This window comes from Piliocolobus tephrosceles, chromosome 1 (genome assembly GCF_002776525.5).
Source record: "Piliocolobus tephrosceles isolate RC106 chromosome 1, ASM277652v3, whole genome shotgun sequence".
NCBI classification, from domain to species: Eukaryota; Metazoa; Chordata; class Mammalia; order Primates; family Cercopithecidae; genus Piliocolobus; species Piliocolobus tephrosceles.
In genome coordinates, this window is record NC_045434.1 from 181,374,471 (window position 1) to 181,389,327 (window position 14,857).

The 14,857-nt window shown below is 54.7% G+C and overlaps 2 protein-coding genes across 25 annotated transcripts in view; both read left to right on the forward strand.

The window, feature by feature from the left end:
- SCMH1 (Scm polycomb group protein homolog 1) overlaps window positions 1–3,081 on the forward strand; it is a 232,510-nt gene extending 229,429 nt beyond the window's left edge. For all 22 annotated transcript variants that reach the window (XR_002733497.1, XM_023221305.2, XM_023221302.2 and 19 more), the window contains 2 exons: window positions 1,581–1,723; window positions 1,986–3,081. Coding sequence is in view for 21 of the 22 variants with exons in the window: in XM_023221305.2 (XP_023077073.1) it covers window positions 1,581–1,723; window positions 1,986–2,111 (269 nt within the window). In the remaining variant the exon portion in view is untranslated. The remainder of the gene's footprint in view (window positions 1–1,580; window positions 1,724–1,985) is intronic.
- Window positions 3,082–4,882: 1,801 nt separating this feature from the next.
- On the forward strand, window positions 4,883–14,645 carry SLFNL1 (schlafen like 1). Of its 3 annotated transcripts, XM_023221285.2 has the most exons (6): window positions 4,883–7,690; window positions 9,648–9,717; window positions 9,803–10,355; window positions 12,124–12,639; window positions 12,916–13,059; window positions 14,056–14,645. In XM_023221285.2, exons 3-6 carry the CDS (start codon window positions 9,921–9,923, stop codon window positions 14,176–14,178), a joined length of 1,218 nt encoding a protein of 405 aa, XP_023077053.1. In that variant the 5' UTR covers window positions 4,883–7,690; window positions 9,648–9,717; window positions 9,803–9,920; the 3' UTR covers window positions 14,179–14,645. The 3 variants fall into 3 exon arrangements, with proteins under 3 accessions (XP_023077053.1, XP_026311504.1, XP_023077055.1); XM_026455719.1 differs by lacking the exon at window positions 4,883–7,690 and having other exon boundaries at window positions 9,609–10,355; XM_023221287.2 differs by lacking the exon at window positions 4,883–7,690 and having other exon boundaries at window positions 9,609–10,355; window positions 12,127–12,639.
- The last annotated feature ends 212 nt before the right edge of the window (window positions 14,646–14,857 follow it).

Sequence of the window (14,857 nt, forward strand, 5' to 3'; positions counted from 1 at the left end):
TCATGTGCAAAGGGAGGCCACTGCATTGAGTTTTTAGAAGGGGTTGACATGGTTCAATTACTGCTCTTTTTGTTTTTGTTTCTTTTGAGACAGGGTCTCGCTCTGTCGCCTAGGCTGGACTGCAATGGCGCGATCACAGCTCACTGCAGCCTGGAACTCCTGGGATCAAACCATCCTGCTGCCTCAGCCTTCTGAGTAGCTAGGACTATAAGCATGTGCCACCATACCAGCTAATTTTTAAAAATTTTTTGTAGAGATGGGGGATCTTGCTTTATTGCCCAAGCTGGTCTTGAACTCCTGGGCTCAAGCAGTCCTCCCTCGTCAGCATCCCAAAGTGCTGGGGTTATGGGCATGAGCCACGATGCCCGGCCTAATCATTGCTTTGTAAAGGCTCCTTTACCACTTCATGGAGAAGAGAGATTACTAGCGTGGTGTGATGGGGGAAAATGGGCACAGAATGATCTGTAACCAAGAATATACTGAATCCTTTGTGAGCCCGTTTATTTCAGTATTAGACCAGAGAAGTTTCATAGAGGAACTGATCTTTGAAGCCAAGACCTGCTTAGCTGAGTTGGAGTTTGCCCAAAGAAAATTAAAAATTGAAGGGAGAGAAGGGGACAGATTCCAAGCAGAGAGAAAAAAACATGTAAAAGATCTCTGACAGATGATGGTCAAAATACAGAGATCCCAAATCCCACAGGGGAAACAGGAGGCGTTATATCTGAGTCAAATTTGAGATGAAAGCTCCAAGCAAAACACTAAATTAACATTGAGATTCCTGGCGGCCAAAGCAAAAACTTTTCTGGCTGGGCGCAGTGGTTCACGCCTGTAATCCCAGCACTTTGGGAGGCCGAGGCGGGCAGATCACTTGAGGTCAGGAGTTCATGACCAGCCTGGCCAACATGGTGAAACCCTGTCTCTACTAATAATACAAAACTTAGTGCATGCCTATAATCCCAGCTACTCAGGAGGCTGAGGCAGGACAATCGCTTGAACCTGGGAGGCAGAAGTTGCAGTGAGCTGAGATGGCGCCACTGCACTCTAGCCCCTGGGTGACAGAGTGAGACTCCATCTCAGAAAAATAAACCAAAAAAACTGTCTTCTGCCTTAGTGTATCAGGCTGTAATGAGGCCACCTATTCTCCAGGCCTTGGAAAAGAATCCAGGGTATTTTTTGCCCACGTGCCAATACCAGTCTAATATTACCAGGCTACCAGTCTCTCTAGAAATGGTCTCCCAGAGCCAAGGCAAAAACAGCCCCACTCACCAGTCCCCCCAAGGCACCCAAATAGTCCCCTTACCATGTTGGTACCACTGTCTCAGGTTTGGGCTGAATCATAGCCTCAATGCAAAATTTCTTCTGGCCATTTCCAAAAATCAGATCTACCCTTAAAAAACAAAGATTTGACTTTCCCTTTGTGAGGAAACACTTTCTTCCCTCGGCTATCTCCAGTTCCTCGGCTCATGGTCTAGCACTGCTGTGAGCATCACCTAGAAGGCCACTGAGCTGTGCCAAGAAGAGTGGTGGGGATTTACAAACCAGTCCCCGCCCGTTATAGTAGGTGCCCTCCTGTCCTGCAGGGTCGGACCGATACCTGGAGAGCCGGGATGCCTCTCGACTGAGTGGCCGGGACCCCTCGTCATGGACAGTTGAGGACGTGATGCAGTTTGTCCAGGAAGCTGATCCTCAGCTTGGACCCCACGCTGACCTCTTTCGCAAACACGTAGGTGCTCCTGCCTGACCTCTCGGTAGGAACATGTGTGGAGAGCCTCACCTGGTGGGGACAGTAGGAGATGTCTGGGGAGGAGGGATGCTTAGAGACAAAGGTTGAGAACAGGTAGGCTTCAGCGTCACAGCAGGTGAACTGGACTCCCATGTGGCAGGCACTTCCCAGGATGGCCTATAATCAGAACCTGGGGGGGTCAGACCAACCAGGACTCTGATGGCACCTCCCCTCCACTTCTGCCCACCTCCCCACCCCCCAGGAGATCGATGGCAAGGCCCTGCTGCTGCTGCGCAGTGACATGATGATGAAGTACATGGGCCTGAAGCTGGGGCCTGCGCTCAAGCTCTCCTACCACATTGACCGGCTGAAGCAGGGCAAGTTCTGAACTGGGAGAGGCAGCCTAGACAACCAAGTGGTCAGCAGGTGGGGGCATTCTTCTAGGAATGAGGGGCATCAGCCCACCCCAGGCACCTCAGTGGGATTCCGGGCCACCTCAGGACTCCAAGAGGCTATGTGGAGGCACCAGTCCTAGCCACAGCTGCCATGATATGTCCTTCCATGAAGGACTGAGGAGGGAGAATGGGGATCCAGGGCTGGTGCTGCTCTTCCCTCAGCTCTGCCGGGGATCTAAGGTCCCTCTATTTATTTCTTAAGCTTGGCTGGCCTCTCAACCAGGAGTTTAGGCTGAATGCCTTCCAAGTGATGGAGGAAAAGGCCAACTTTGTCCTGGTCTTGCTGTGGCACCCCACCACCCCACAGCTCCTACCTTCTCATCAGATTCCCCTGAATCCAAACTCATGGTGCAAACCTCTACCTTTTTACAAAAAGATCTTATTGTTAATTTATTGTTTCTGGCACTTGGGCAAACCCTGTAGTTAATACTCCTTCCACACTAGACACTGGGTTTCAGGAGGAGGGAGACTGTCCTGCCTTGATCCCAGAGAGGCCCTCTCCAGATAGGCGTGGCCCCTCTTCACAGGACCCTGAAGTGGAGAGTCCCATAAAGCCTTGACCACATCACTCCATATGGGGAGAAGGATCCCTGTCACCTTCTCCTCTCTTCATGGGGCCCTTCTGCAGCCCTAGGCCTCATCTGTGGGAAGGGAGTCCCTGGCCCATACTGCCCCCACCACAGCTCCTTGCCCTGGCCAGAACTGCTGTTGAAGAAGATCAGGCCGGATGATCTTAGGCCAAGAAGGCCCTAAGGGGGATGGGAGGGCAGGTTTTCCAGGCTGGAGTCGGTTCCACCCACTCTGCTGTCCATATGCTTCCTTGTAAGCAAGTCAGCAGCACAGCTGCCATCTGGACTTATTTTATGTCAATCTGTTTATAAATAAAAACCAATATAGATACCAGTGTCTTTTTAATCAGTTAACAGCCAAATCACTATGCATTCATTAGACCAGTCATTCCTCTTCTCTTGGTCTTAGTTTTCTCATATATAAAATGAGGCTGGGTGCACTGGCTCATGCCAGTAATCTCTGCACTTTGGGAGGCCAAGGTGGGAGGGTCTCTTGAACTCAGGAGTTTGAGACCAGCCTGGGCAACATGGTGAAACCCCAGCTCTACAAAAACATACAAAAATTAGCCTGCCGTGGTGGCACATACCTGTAGTCCCAGCTGCTTGGGGAGCCGAGGTGAGGGGATGGCTTGAGCCTAGGAGATCGAGGCTGCAGTGAGCCATATCCGCACCACTGTACTCCAGCCTAGGTGACAATTTGAGACCCCGTCTCAAATAAATAAAATGGTAGAGCTTGGACAAAATGATTCCTAAGTGTCCTTCTAATTCCAGCAGTCCCTAAAGAATAAGTGGTCTTCCAAATGCCTACCAGAGCCCCAGCATCACATAGGCCCCTTGGAAAGTTAGTATGTGAATCCAGTTTCCACCCTCAAAGGGCTTTGCTGTGGTGCAGCTAGACAGTAGTAAGCACAGCCGCTATGCAAAGCCACAGCAGGAAGGAGCAATCTTAGGTCAGCAACTCCTACAAGCCTCAGTGGCTGGGCATGTCTTCACCCATATAGGGTGGGGAAAGATGCAGGCCAGCCCAGCCAGGTCAGGCCTGCACTGTACCGCTTGTGCTGACCAGGGGCCAGGCACACAACTCCAGGGCCACACGTTGTGTTTATAATTGGAGTACAGGGTTTGCAGGAGGAAGAGAAGGCATAGGGGGACAGCAGGTCAGTGCAGTATAACCTGATAATAACAACCAACACTTTCATATCACTGTGTGCCATACGAGCTGCTTACATGAATTAGAACTATCTCACTTTTCACAACAAACCCATTTTATGGATAAGGAAACTTAAGTTCAGGTCACACAGGCAGGAAGTGCCAAAGCCTTACATTTGACTGTAAGGCTGAGGTTCTAGCCAGCCCACCCATGTGCCAGGAAGCTTTGGGTGGGTCATTTCCTTTCTCTGGGCCCATCTGGCTATGAGGTATTTGCATGAGGAGACTTGTGAAGGCCCTTCCAGCTTTCACCAGTGACAAGTTCGAATATCATAACTTACTTACAGTATCTTTTCTACTTGGCCACTGTGAGGTTCTAACCATGGTCACTGTAAAACAGTCAGGGTCAAGGCAGCCGAACAAGTTGAGGCCCTCATTTTCTACCAACTCCTTGACACTGGGATTTTCTTTTCTTTTTTTTCTGAGATGGAGTCTCGCTCTGTCTCCCAGGCTGGAATGCAGTGGCGCCATCTCGGCTGACTGCAAGCTCCGCCTCCTGGGTTCACGCCATTCTCCTGCCTCAGCCTCCCCAGTAGCTGGGACTACAGGCGCCCACCACCTTGCCTGGCTAATTTTTTGTATTTTTAGTAGAGACGGGGTTTCACTCTGTTAGCCAGGATGGTCTCGATCACCTGACCTCGTGATCTGCCCACCTCAGCCTCCCAAAGTGCTGGGATTACAGCTGTGAGCCACCACGTCTGGCCTTTTTTTTTTTTTTTTTTCTTAAAGACAGTGTCACTCTGTCGCCGAGGCTAGAGTGCAGTGGCACGATCTTGGCTCCCTGCAACCTCCACCTCCCGAGTTCAAGCGATTCTCCTGCCTCAGCCTCCCAAGTAGCTGGGACTACAGGCATACACCACCACGCCCAGCTAATTTTTTGTATTTTTAGTAGCGTTTCACCATGTTGGCCAGGCTGGTCTCGAACTCCTGACCTCAAGTGATCCGCCTGCCTTGGCCTCGCAAAGTGCTGGGATTACAGGCCTGAGCCACCACACCCGGCCAACACTGGGATCTTGTAGACTGTGCTATTCATTCAGGGTATTCCCAATGAGTACCTTGCTGAACCCTAACAACAAACTTCTAGATGTGAGCCTCAAGACATAGGGACTGAAGGTGACACTGGCATATGTAGGCAGGCCAGACATGCTGCAAAGCTGGGCACCCACCCCACCTTACCCTCTTTTCATCAAGAGTATATAACTTCCTACTGAGCACTGTTTTGAGAACTCACTGTGCTAAGTTGTTTTTGTACAGTATCCCATTTAAAACTCAGTCCTATGGTGTAACTACTGTTTCCCCATCTCACAGGTGCTTCCAGAGGTTAATTCCATAGCTGTTAAGGGGTACAACACGTCCTACTGCCTGCAACTCCCTCCCGTGGGCCTCTGTCTCAGATCCAGCTACCATTCAGACTCAAGATCCCTGCAGGCTACACTGGGCATGGCATTTACTTTGAAGGCTGTCAGACAGGAAACGGCCTGGCTGCAGGGCAGCGGGAAGCAGCCTTCTTCAGGGGAGGAGGGTAGTCCTCGCAGAGCCTCCAGTCATCTATCGGTCATGGGAGTTATTCTCCTTGGTTGCCCAGGTGACAGCTCAGGTACAAAGGAATGAGATACATGAGGGAGAAGGGGGTTGGTTCACTGTGGCTTAGAGGCATCATTCCCCAAAGGAGCTCCTATCTCTTTGAACAACTCAAGAGGCACAGCTTTCACGGACCCCAAAAGCCACATACGCAACTGAGTCATTACACACAGGAAGCCCAACATTATGGCTTTTTAACAAGTGTTTATAGTTCACACAGAAAACTTCAAGTGCAGATAATTTACAATTCGGAATCATGTTTACCATAAGTAGTGCTGCACTGAAACAGCTGACATACTTTTATCTGGTTTCCAGACAAAACTAGAAAGGTAACCAGATGTCAAGTTCTGCAGGAAGGGAGAGGATTATTCACACTGCCGTAACCTCTGGGGTCAAAACTAAATGTTGTTTAAGAAAAAAAAAAAAAACCCTCAACTTTGGAAATTGTTTCAAAAGCCAAGCCTTCTAATAGTGACCCAGAATCATTAGCAGCACTCGCACTGGCCTCAGACTCAGCGCACACATGCTGCAGTGTTGGAGAGACCGCTCCATGAACCCCAGCAGTCCAGTAGCCCACCAGGTGGAAAGGCACAGGTGACAGAGGTCTCGTGGCACCAGCTTCATGTGCTCACCCTCAGTGCTCGGACAGGGAGATGATACTGACTTTGTGCTGAGCTCAGGAGGGAAACACCAAACACCTGGGGAGGCAACAGAGCTCTAGGCCCCACCTAAGGCCGAATCCACGGGAGGGCAGGGCATTTTTCTGGAACACTCTGCCCTCCCCAGCCATGGCTCCTCCCTGCCTCCTGGCCGTGGACTGCATTGTCCAGTCACTCTTTGTGAGGGTCTTGTGGGACTCCCTAAGATCGATCCCTGAGGTGTAGCACTGGTGGGCCAAACGGACACACCGTTCTTGCCTCACACTGGTGCTACACTCCCTCGCTGGGAACAGCCTGAAGGTGAATCCCTCCTTCTTTACCACCAAAACGAAAAGTGTGGGAAACCTTGAGAAAAGGGTCCCGACACTTCTTCCCTCAGCAGCCCTCAGCTTTTTGCAGCCTCTTTACCTAAGTACCCTGCGTCACTGGACATGGTCTTGCCACCACATTCCATCAGGGCAGCACCACAGCTTCCAGCCTCCAGCCCAGGGGCAGTCACAGCTGAGCATCAGAACTGTGGCTCTGTGCAGTGCCAAAGCGACCGCAGGTGCCCACAGAGGCTGGCAGCCCACAGTACCCAGGGCACAGACACTAGGATGGAGCCACTCAAGTCAGAGATACTCTGCAGTAGCTGGAGCTGGGCCCTGTCAGAAGCCAGGTGGAGATCCTCAGGCTGAAGGCAGCACGCCAGCAGAGGGCTTGAGACCAAGGCAGGCTGGAGTGATGTGGGTCCCAGGACCTGGAAAGCTGTGTCTGTAACTCCCCTCCCCAGAGTTCACTCTTCTTGATCATCCTTGTTCTCTCCTGCACCTGGCTGGGCTTATTCCTCTTCCCTATCCCTCTGCCCCTTGACTAACCTTCCTGGGCAAACAGCACAGACTGTGACATGGGAGCTGGAAGAGGGGATGGCATCCCTGCTGTGGGCTCAGGTATTGTGGCCATGTGGGCCACCCAGTGGACACTGTCCAGATAACACGAAAAGAGGCCGTCCACAGTGGCTCAGCTCTCTGACCCTCATCTTTGGGCCCCACCTCACATTCATAAAGAGGCTTAAATTCTAGGGTTTTTTCCCTTCAGTTCAAGATGAGGTTTGTCAGTGAGGTCACAGACATCCAGCAAGAGGGTTAGCGGGGCTGCTTATCCCCCAGCTCGGAACCCACCACCCCGAGCTGCCTGCAGAGGACCTATACTTTCTAATACTATGACCCAATACTAGAGAGCCAGAGACACCGTAAATAACCGTTATCTTATATTTATGTATTTAAAAGATGGTTTATAAATGTATTTAGTGCTTACCATGAAAGACAATTTTTACCCCCATCTCCAAAACGAAGTAGAACTGATATTCAGCTCACAGAAGGCTGTTAAAGGCGCCAGAGAAATACGTGATGCCGTGGCTTAAAGAGACTGCCAGGAAGAGTGGGGAAAGCTTCTGCACGGAAGTCAATTTGGGAAATGTCATACAGATCAGCCACCCAATGGCAAGGCCTCTAGGTAAGTAGGGAGAACGCCTCCGGTCCTGTTCAGGTGTTTCGTCTGTCAAGGTGCTTCTCCTGGCCAGCTGTGTCTGCACAGTTCAACACAACTTGAGTTAGCCATCTCAAAACAGCTACAGCCTCAGTTGCTGTGAGGGCACCTCATGGATGACAGAGGCAAGAAAGGCTTGAGGGAGAGGGGGTGAGGCAGGGGGAGCTTGGAGCCTTCATTCTGTAACCCTAAGAGCTGTGGACACAGAGCCAAGTCCAACCTGGCTGCTGCCTGGGCAGGCAAGGAGAAGGCACCGACGCACTCCCCCCAGAGCCTCGCACTGCCACCAGTTGAGGCCTGTGCCCTTCTCTTCCCTGCACGCCATAGCCTCTCTTCCTGAGTGCCCTACCCAAACTACTGCCTAGGAATCAAACATTTGGTAACATCTTCAGAAAGGCTGCTTACAAGGAAGGCAACTTCTCTACGCTGTCAAACAGCTTCCTTAGTTGAAGCATCTAACTCTGGCCCTGTCCTTACTGCCCCCAGTCGGGGCTTCCAGAAGCAGCGTGGGCAAGTGCTGCCGGCCTTCTGCAGAATAATGAGCACTGGTCAGTCCTGTGCTGATAAAGGCTGTGTGTCCCCCATGTCTTGGTTTCTCAAACAGCAGGTAACAACCTCATCTTTCCAAAGAGATAGCTGTGCCTGACCTATTTTTCAGGACTCTTCTGGACAGCAGCCTCTGTCTCCAGCACAGAGAAGGGCCTGGCCTCAGGGGAAGCCCTGGAGCCCACCATGTGCCTCCTGCTCCATCTTGGGAGCAGCAGGGCCCTGTCAGTGCTCAGTAGAGCCTGGGATTGGTGACTGAAGAGGGAGGTGGAGGCTTTAGGCAGCAGCGCTGAAAGAGGTGGCAACAGGTGACCTGCATGGGAACTGGGGCCTGCAGAGACATCACAGAGCGGGGGAAGTGTCTTCAGCTCTCAAATTCCGGAAGCTGCCGGGAAGGGAGTCCCACAGCCAAACTGCATGGTGGGTGGGCCGCTGGGTCTGCTTCCACTGTGTGGAGGGGCCCACAGGGAGCGGAGTCGTCCTGTTGGATTTCCCACACCCGGCCTGCCTGTGGCTGGCCAAGAAGGCATTGTTGAGCCTCATGAGATCACAAAGGTAGCTGTGCAGGCCCCGCCCAGAACCGTGGTTCTGGCTGTCCCTGTGCCAAGCCTCCAAGTGCCCTGAGAGCTACCGGCCGGGGTCGGGGGGCTATGGGAGCTCAGGGCAGGCACCTCCCATGCTCCCACAGGAGCCACCAGGACACGAAGGTCATAGGCCTCTCCTCTCCTCCTCTTCCTGTTTGACCTGAATGCCGCCAGGCCGACAGCCTCAAGGATTCCATCTGAGAAGATGCAGGCTGGGTGTGTGGGGAGCAGTAGAGGGGCTGGTGTGTGCACATATGTGCACAGCTCAGGACAGAGGCTCCCTGGACTTGGGGTGGGGAGCGCCAGGGCCCCAACTCTAACCCTCGTTCTGTTCCTCTTGACCTCTGCTCTCTGGACCAAAAATGGAGGACTCATTCTAGACTAGGAGTTCTTACGGTCTAGGAGCCCCCTTAAGTTAAATGTTTATATGTAAAGGCCATTTTTCTGAGAGGCCATAGCTTTCATCAGTGTGCCAAAAAGTATGAGATCGTCTGCTCTAAAAGCCTTTGCCCCAGCGCTGCCTAGTTTCAGAGCCCCCGATGGCCTCGCATTGGGTTTTGGAGCAGGCCGAGAAGCTGCAATGGGGCCACCAGCCAGTCCTTAGAGTCCTGGGTTAAGGCCTCTTCTCCAGGAGGCCCTTTTTAAAGGGTTTCTCTGTTGCCTGGAGGCAGGAGTGACCTTCCGGTAGGCCGGAAACCCTGAGGGTACCTAGGAGGCCCCTAGCCGGTGGTTTGGGGAAGGAAGACAGCTCGTGGAGCTCTGAGTTCCGGTCCCTTCTGCCACTCTTTGGGCAGATCTCCTGTCTTCCCACAGGCCCTGTGTCTTGCTCAGTCCACCTGACTGCTTTCCCATCCTAGGCCTCAGGTGGGTGGCAGGCCCTTTCCTGCTTGTCCTCTGCCCTCCCTCTCTCTGGCCCTGCCCAGCCTCTGCCAATCTGTGTGCCTCCCAGGAGCCGGGACACTCCCTGAGTCCTCTGGGAGCCCTTAAGCCACACTGAAAACACAGCCCCTGGGAGCAGCAGCCGGCAGCGAGGAACCCTGGAGCCCCTTCCCGGGGAGAGCCTTCCCATGACCCCCATGCAGAGATCGGTGCAAACACAGGTGTCAGAGCCCTTCACGGAGTGCTGGGGTGAGGAGTCCCTGCCGGAGCTCCCCGCAGAGCAGTCCCTGACCGAGTACTCTGACCTCGAGGAGGCTCCGTCGGCGCACACTCTCTATGTGGGCCATCTGAACCCCCAGTTCTCAGTGCCGGTGCTCGCCTGCCTGCTGCGAGACACCCTGGAGCGGCTGGAGATGCCGGTGGCACGGGAGCACATCGAGGTGGTGAGGCGGCCGCGGAAGGCCTATGCACTGGTGCAGGTGACTGTCCGCAGGGACACCCTGGCCTCCCTCCCCTGGCGCCTGCAGACGGCCCTGGAGGAGCACCTAATCCTCAAGGAGCTGGCAGCCCGTGGGAAGGAGCTGCTATTGAGTGAGGCCCAAGGGCCCTTCAGCCACAGAGAGGTAAGTGGGACTTTTCCCAAGCAAGCTCCAAAGCCTCACCCCAAGGGAGAGACTCTGGGTGGGAGTGGCCTGCAGAGTGGGGACGGAGGGGTGTCTCTGGGGAAGCAGGGACAAATCTGCAAACTTGGGGGCTGCTACTCAAATGACCATGGCTTGCCGCTGGTACTGCCAGCTTTCTCTGGGAAAGACACTGAGTTTGCCTCAAGCCCGATGCTTGTGTGAAGAAAGGCCACGAGGGGGCCTCCTCCTTGGGTCCTTTTACATTCCAGCCTCTGGGCCTGGGAGACCCTAGAAGACACAGGGGCCCTGATTTTCCCCTTGGCCCAACTCATTTGTTCAATTAACAATCATGAACACCCCCTCTGTGCCAGGAGTTAAGGCAGGGATGAGAGGCCCTGCCAGGCCCCCAAGGAGCCCTGCATCTGTGGCCAGAGCCGGACAGCCACCCACAGAGCTGCAAGGTGGCTGCGCTCAGAGCTGTGAGAGGACACAGGAAGGTTCGCCCTGCTCTCTGGGGACAGATTCACAGGGGAAGTGAAATCCAGGCTGGGACTTAGGGCGTTGGACAGGAACTTGTGGGGGAGGACATTCCAGGCCAGGGACACAGAATATGCAGAGGAACCTGGGGGCTTAGAGGGACTGTGGTGTCTGCAGAAGGGCAAACCATTTGGTGGCCCTGGAGCTCCCACTAAAGGCTGCAGGGGGTGCTAAGGAAGGAAGTTGGGCCAGAAGGTAGGGTAGGGGCCAGGTCACCACAGCTATCATCCAAGGCAAGGCTGAACCGCTGGCTTTATTGGGTGGGACATGGGACATTAAGGTAGGTCACTCCACGAGACAGGTGATTTTGGTTTCTTTTTCTTTTGGTGTGAAAATGATGGTGTTTAAACTGTTGCAGAACTAAAAGGCTCTGTGGCTTACATTTCAACTCAATTTCACATTTGTATGAGGTTTATCCTGTTTCTAAGACTCATCAATTCCACTTCTCTGGGGAGCTGCAGGGCTGGTAGGGAGGTACCCTGGTCTCCTCACCCCAACCCCCGCTCATGAAAGGATTGTGAGGAGTAACAATCTGCCTTGAAGTTAACGTCACTAAGGAGGGTTAACAGGAAAGGGTGAGCCTCGAAGCAGGGAGGTCAGAGAGGGGCTGGCTGGGGAGGCCCAGACTAGGAAGTGGCCCCGAGGAGGCTCACACCGAGCCCTCGAGCAGAGCCCAAACCACGAAAGGTGATTCAGGAGGCGCAGAAGGAAGTGGAGATTAGGGCGGACTTGTCAATAGCCCAGAAAGTAGTGGGCAAAGGTTTGAAATCAGTAAGTGGGTGCGTACCTGGCAGTCCCTCTCCATTCAGGGTCCTGCAGCTCTGTCACAGGGTGCTGAGATACCTGCTGGAATGATCTGGCTCGGTCTCAGGGGCCTGTCTGCAACCCAAGTAAGAAAAAATGGGCCCACACGTGTCCCAGCACCCAGCCCTGGGAAGCAGAAATCTCTTCTTCCCCACCAGGCATCCCACAGCTCACCTGGGAAGGGCCCAGATCGGCAGGGAAAGGAGCGCTGACAGGAGCCCTCAATCCAGCAGGGTTTCCTGCCTCAGCTGCAGGAGAGTGGGCAGAACCAGGCCCCTCAGCCTGGTGAGGGGCATCAGGATGCCCATGAGAGTCAGGCCACAGCAGGGGCCGGACGGGGGGTTCTTGCAGTCCTTCTCAAGGTCAGGGCTCCCATTTTCTGGCTTGACCTTTACACTCATACATTCATTCTTGACTCCCACCTTAGGAGGAGGAGGAGGAGGACAGTGGCCTGAGCCCCGGCCCCAGCCCAGGCCCTGGTGTCCCGCTGCCGGCCTGGCCTACACACACACTGCCTGATAGGCCCCAGGCCTGGAAGCTGCAGAGCTGCCAGGGCCGGCCCAGTGGTGTGTGCTCTGACAGTGCCATTGTGCACCAAGGGATCGTGGGCAAGGACCAGCTCTTCCAGGGTGCCTTCCTGGGCAGCGAGACCCGCAACATGGAGTTCAAGCGGGGCAGCGGGGAGTACCTGAGCCTGGCCTTCAAGCACCACGTGCGGCGCTATGTGTGCGCCTTCCTCAACAGCGAAGGCGGCAGCCTGCTCGTGGGAGTGGAGGACAGCGGCCTGGTGCGGGGCATCCACTGCAGCCACCGTGATGAGGACCGCGCACGCCTGCTGGTGGACTCTATCCTGCAGGGCTTCAAGCCTCAGGTCTTTCCTGATGCCTACACTCTGACCTTTGTCCCTGTGATCAGCACCTCGGAGACCAGCGTCCCCCTCAAGGTGAGCCTGCAGGACAGGAGGGCCTCCAGGCCTGTCATCTGTCATCACTCAATAAGACAATGGCCTGTGCTCCTGCCAGGCAGTGCTGGGGCAGGGACGGGACTGGGGGCCACAGGAGAAGGGGCTGGTGATGGCCCCTGTGCCAGCCCTGCCGGCCTGCCCTAAGGAATCAGTGAGGAATGCTGAGCGGCGTGGCAGGATGGGGGCTGCCGACCGTGAGGGGGTCTGCCGACCGTGAGGGGCGGCGCCTCCAGAGCTGCTGTTGCCCCTCCCAAGGTGATCCGCCTGACCGTGCACACCCCCAAGGCCCAGAGCCAGCCGCAACTCTACCAGACAGACCAGGGGGAGGTGTTTCTGCGGCGCGACGGGAGCATCCAGGGCCCGTTGTCCGCCAGCGCCATCCAGGAGTGGTGCAGGCAGGTATGGAAGCTGAGGCCAGTGGGTGGGGTGGGGCAAAGCTGACCCCAGGCCCCTTCAGTCACACAGAGCAGCCCAGGGCAAGCCACCATGGTTCCCTGGGCCCTGAATCACCCTGTTTAACCCAAGGGGTTGGATTAAAATCACACCACATCCTGTATTCCACGGGTAGGCAGCTGGTGGAAAGAGGCCCAGGCCCTCTCCTTTTAAAAATCTATGCAGTGGCTGGGCTCAGTGGCTCACGCCTGTAATCCCAGCACTTTGGGAGGATGAGGCGAACAGGTCACAAGGTCAGGAGTTCGAGACCAGCCTGGCCAATATGATGAAACCTCATCTGTACTAAAAATATAAAACTTAGCCAGGCATGGTGGCGGGCACCTGTACTCCCAAATATTCGGGAGGCTGAGTCTGGAGAACCGATCAAATCCCGGGGGCAGAGATTGCAGTGACCCGAGATTGCACCACTGCACTCCAGCATGGGTGACAGAGCGAGACACCTCAAAAAAAAATCTATGCAGTATCCCCTTTTCAGAGGTGCCTGAAACCCCTCACCCTCTACCTGGGCAGTTAACGCACTCGATCGTGAGTGGCTGAGGAAGCAGGGAGATTAGAATGTTGAGCCATCACCAGAAAACCCCAAGGACTATACACTACATTTTAGGGGAGGCCCTAAAGGGGCGGAGGGGGTAGGACACAGTCCCAAGAAAGAGCTTTTTCAAGAGGGAAACGGAGAACGGAGGAAAGAGGGCCAACAGTGAGGAGGGACACGGCCTGCCCAGCATGCAGGAGGCTCCCTTCCAGGGTTGGCAGCCGGCAGCTTCCAACCTTCCTGGTTGAAGGTGGCAGCAGGCCAAGGGGCCTGACTTTCCCCCTAGCTGAGAAAGCTCCCAGGCTCCCGGGCTTTCCCTTCCTCCCTCAGTTTGGCCTCAGGTGGAGGGGAGGATGGACAGGCCCGAGACCAGGTGGGCTTGGCCACATGCTTTTCCCATGTCCCCTCAGAGGTGGCTGGTGGAGCTGGGCAAGCTGGAGGAGAGGGTGAAGGTGCTGACGATGGAGAAGGAGCAGCTCCAGCAGCAGCTGCAGCAGCACGGGCCTATGTCCTGCACCTGCTGTGTCCTGTGAGGGCCCTGGAGAGCAAGCAGGATGGCGCGGCGCTCTCCACCTGAGACCCAGGAATTTCCTGTTTGAGCCTAAGGCCGACCCAGTAAAGCCCATGCAGGCTGCTGAGAGGCGGACAGGGGCTCCTTCAACATGACACATGAGCCCATGTGGCTTCAACCCTGACAGCCCCCAGTCTGTGTAGCCAAGAAATTGCTCTCAGCCCTGTCCCCAAACGACCTTTCTTTTAGAAAGAACGTGGATTGTCCCTCTCCCTGAAACGCTCATTTGGCCCAGGCTGAGGCCTGTGACTCCAGCTGGCTGGACAGTGCCAGAAGGGAATCTGTCGTTCCAGGAAAGCCCCTCACAGATGGTGAGGCATATTTGGTGACTGTGGTTATAGGGCAAGAGGCTACCCTGCAGCCCCTACCCCTGACTTGCTGGAACTTGTGATTGTCAAAGCTCCGTTAATAAATTACATGCACCTGGGACAAGAATGGTTCTTTCTAGGACACTGGGTCAGCCGGTCAGATGCTGCAGGGTCATGAGTCCCAGGCCCAGCCCACCTCTGTCCAGGAGGCAGAGAACAGACCTGCAAAGGCAGGGAACCCAGCCTCTCACACTCCAGTCCAGCTGTGTCTTAAAGACCAGGGCCCGTGGGGCAAAGTGCTATGCCTCTGTGCTTGTTTCTTCATCTATAAGA

Coding starts and splice junctions, on each gene's coding strand:
- SLFNL1 (XM_023221285.2), top strand. CDS start 9,921: ATGACCCCCATGCAGAGATCGGTGCAAACACAGGTGTCAGAGCCCTTC. Junction 12,640..12,915: donor AGACCAGCGTCCCCCTCAAG/GTGAGCCTGCAG, acceptor GCCCCTCCCAAG/GTGATCCGCCTGACCGTGCA. Junction 13,060..14,055: donor TCCAGGAGTGGTGCAGGCAG/GTATGGAAGCTG, acceptor ATGTCCCCTCAG/AGGTGGCTGGTGGAGCTGGG.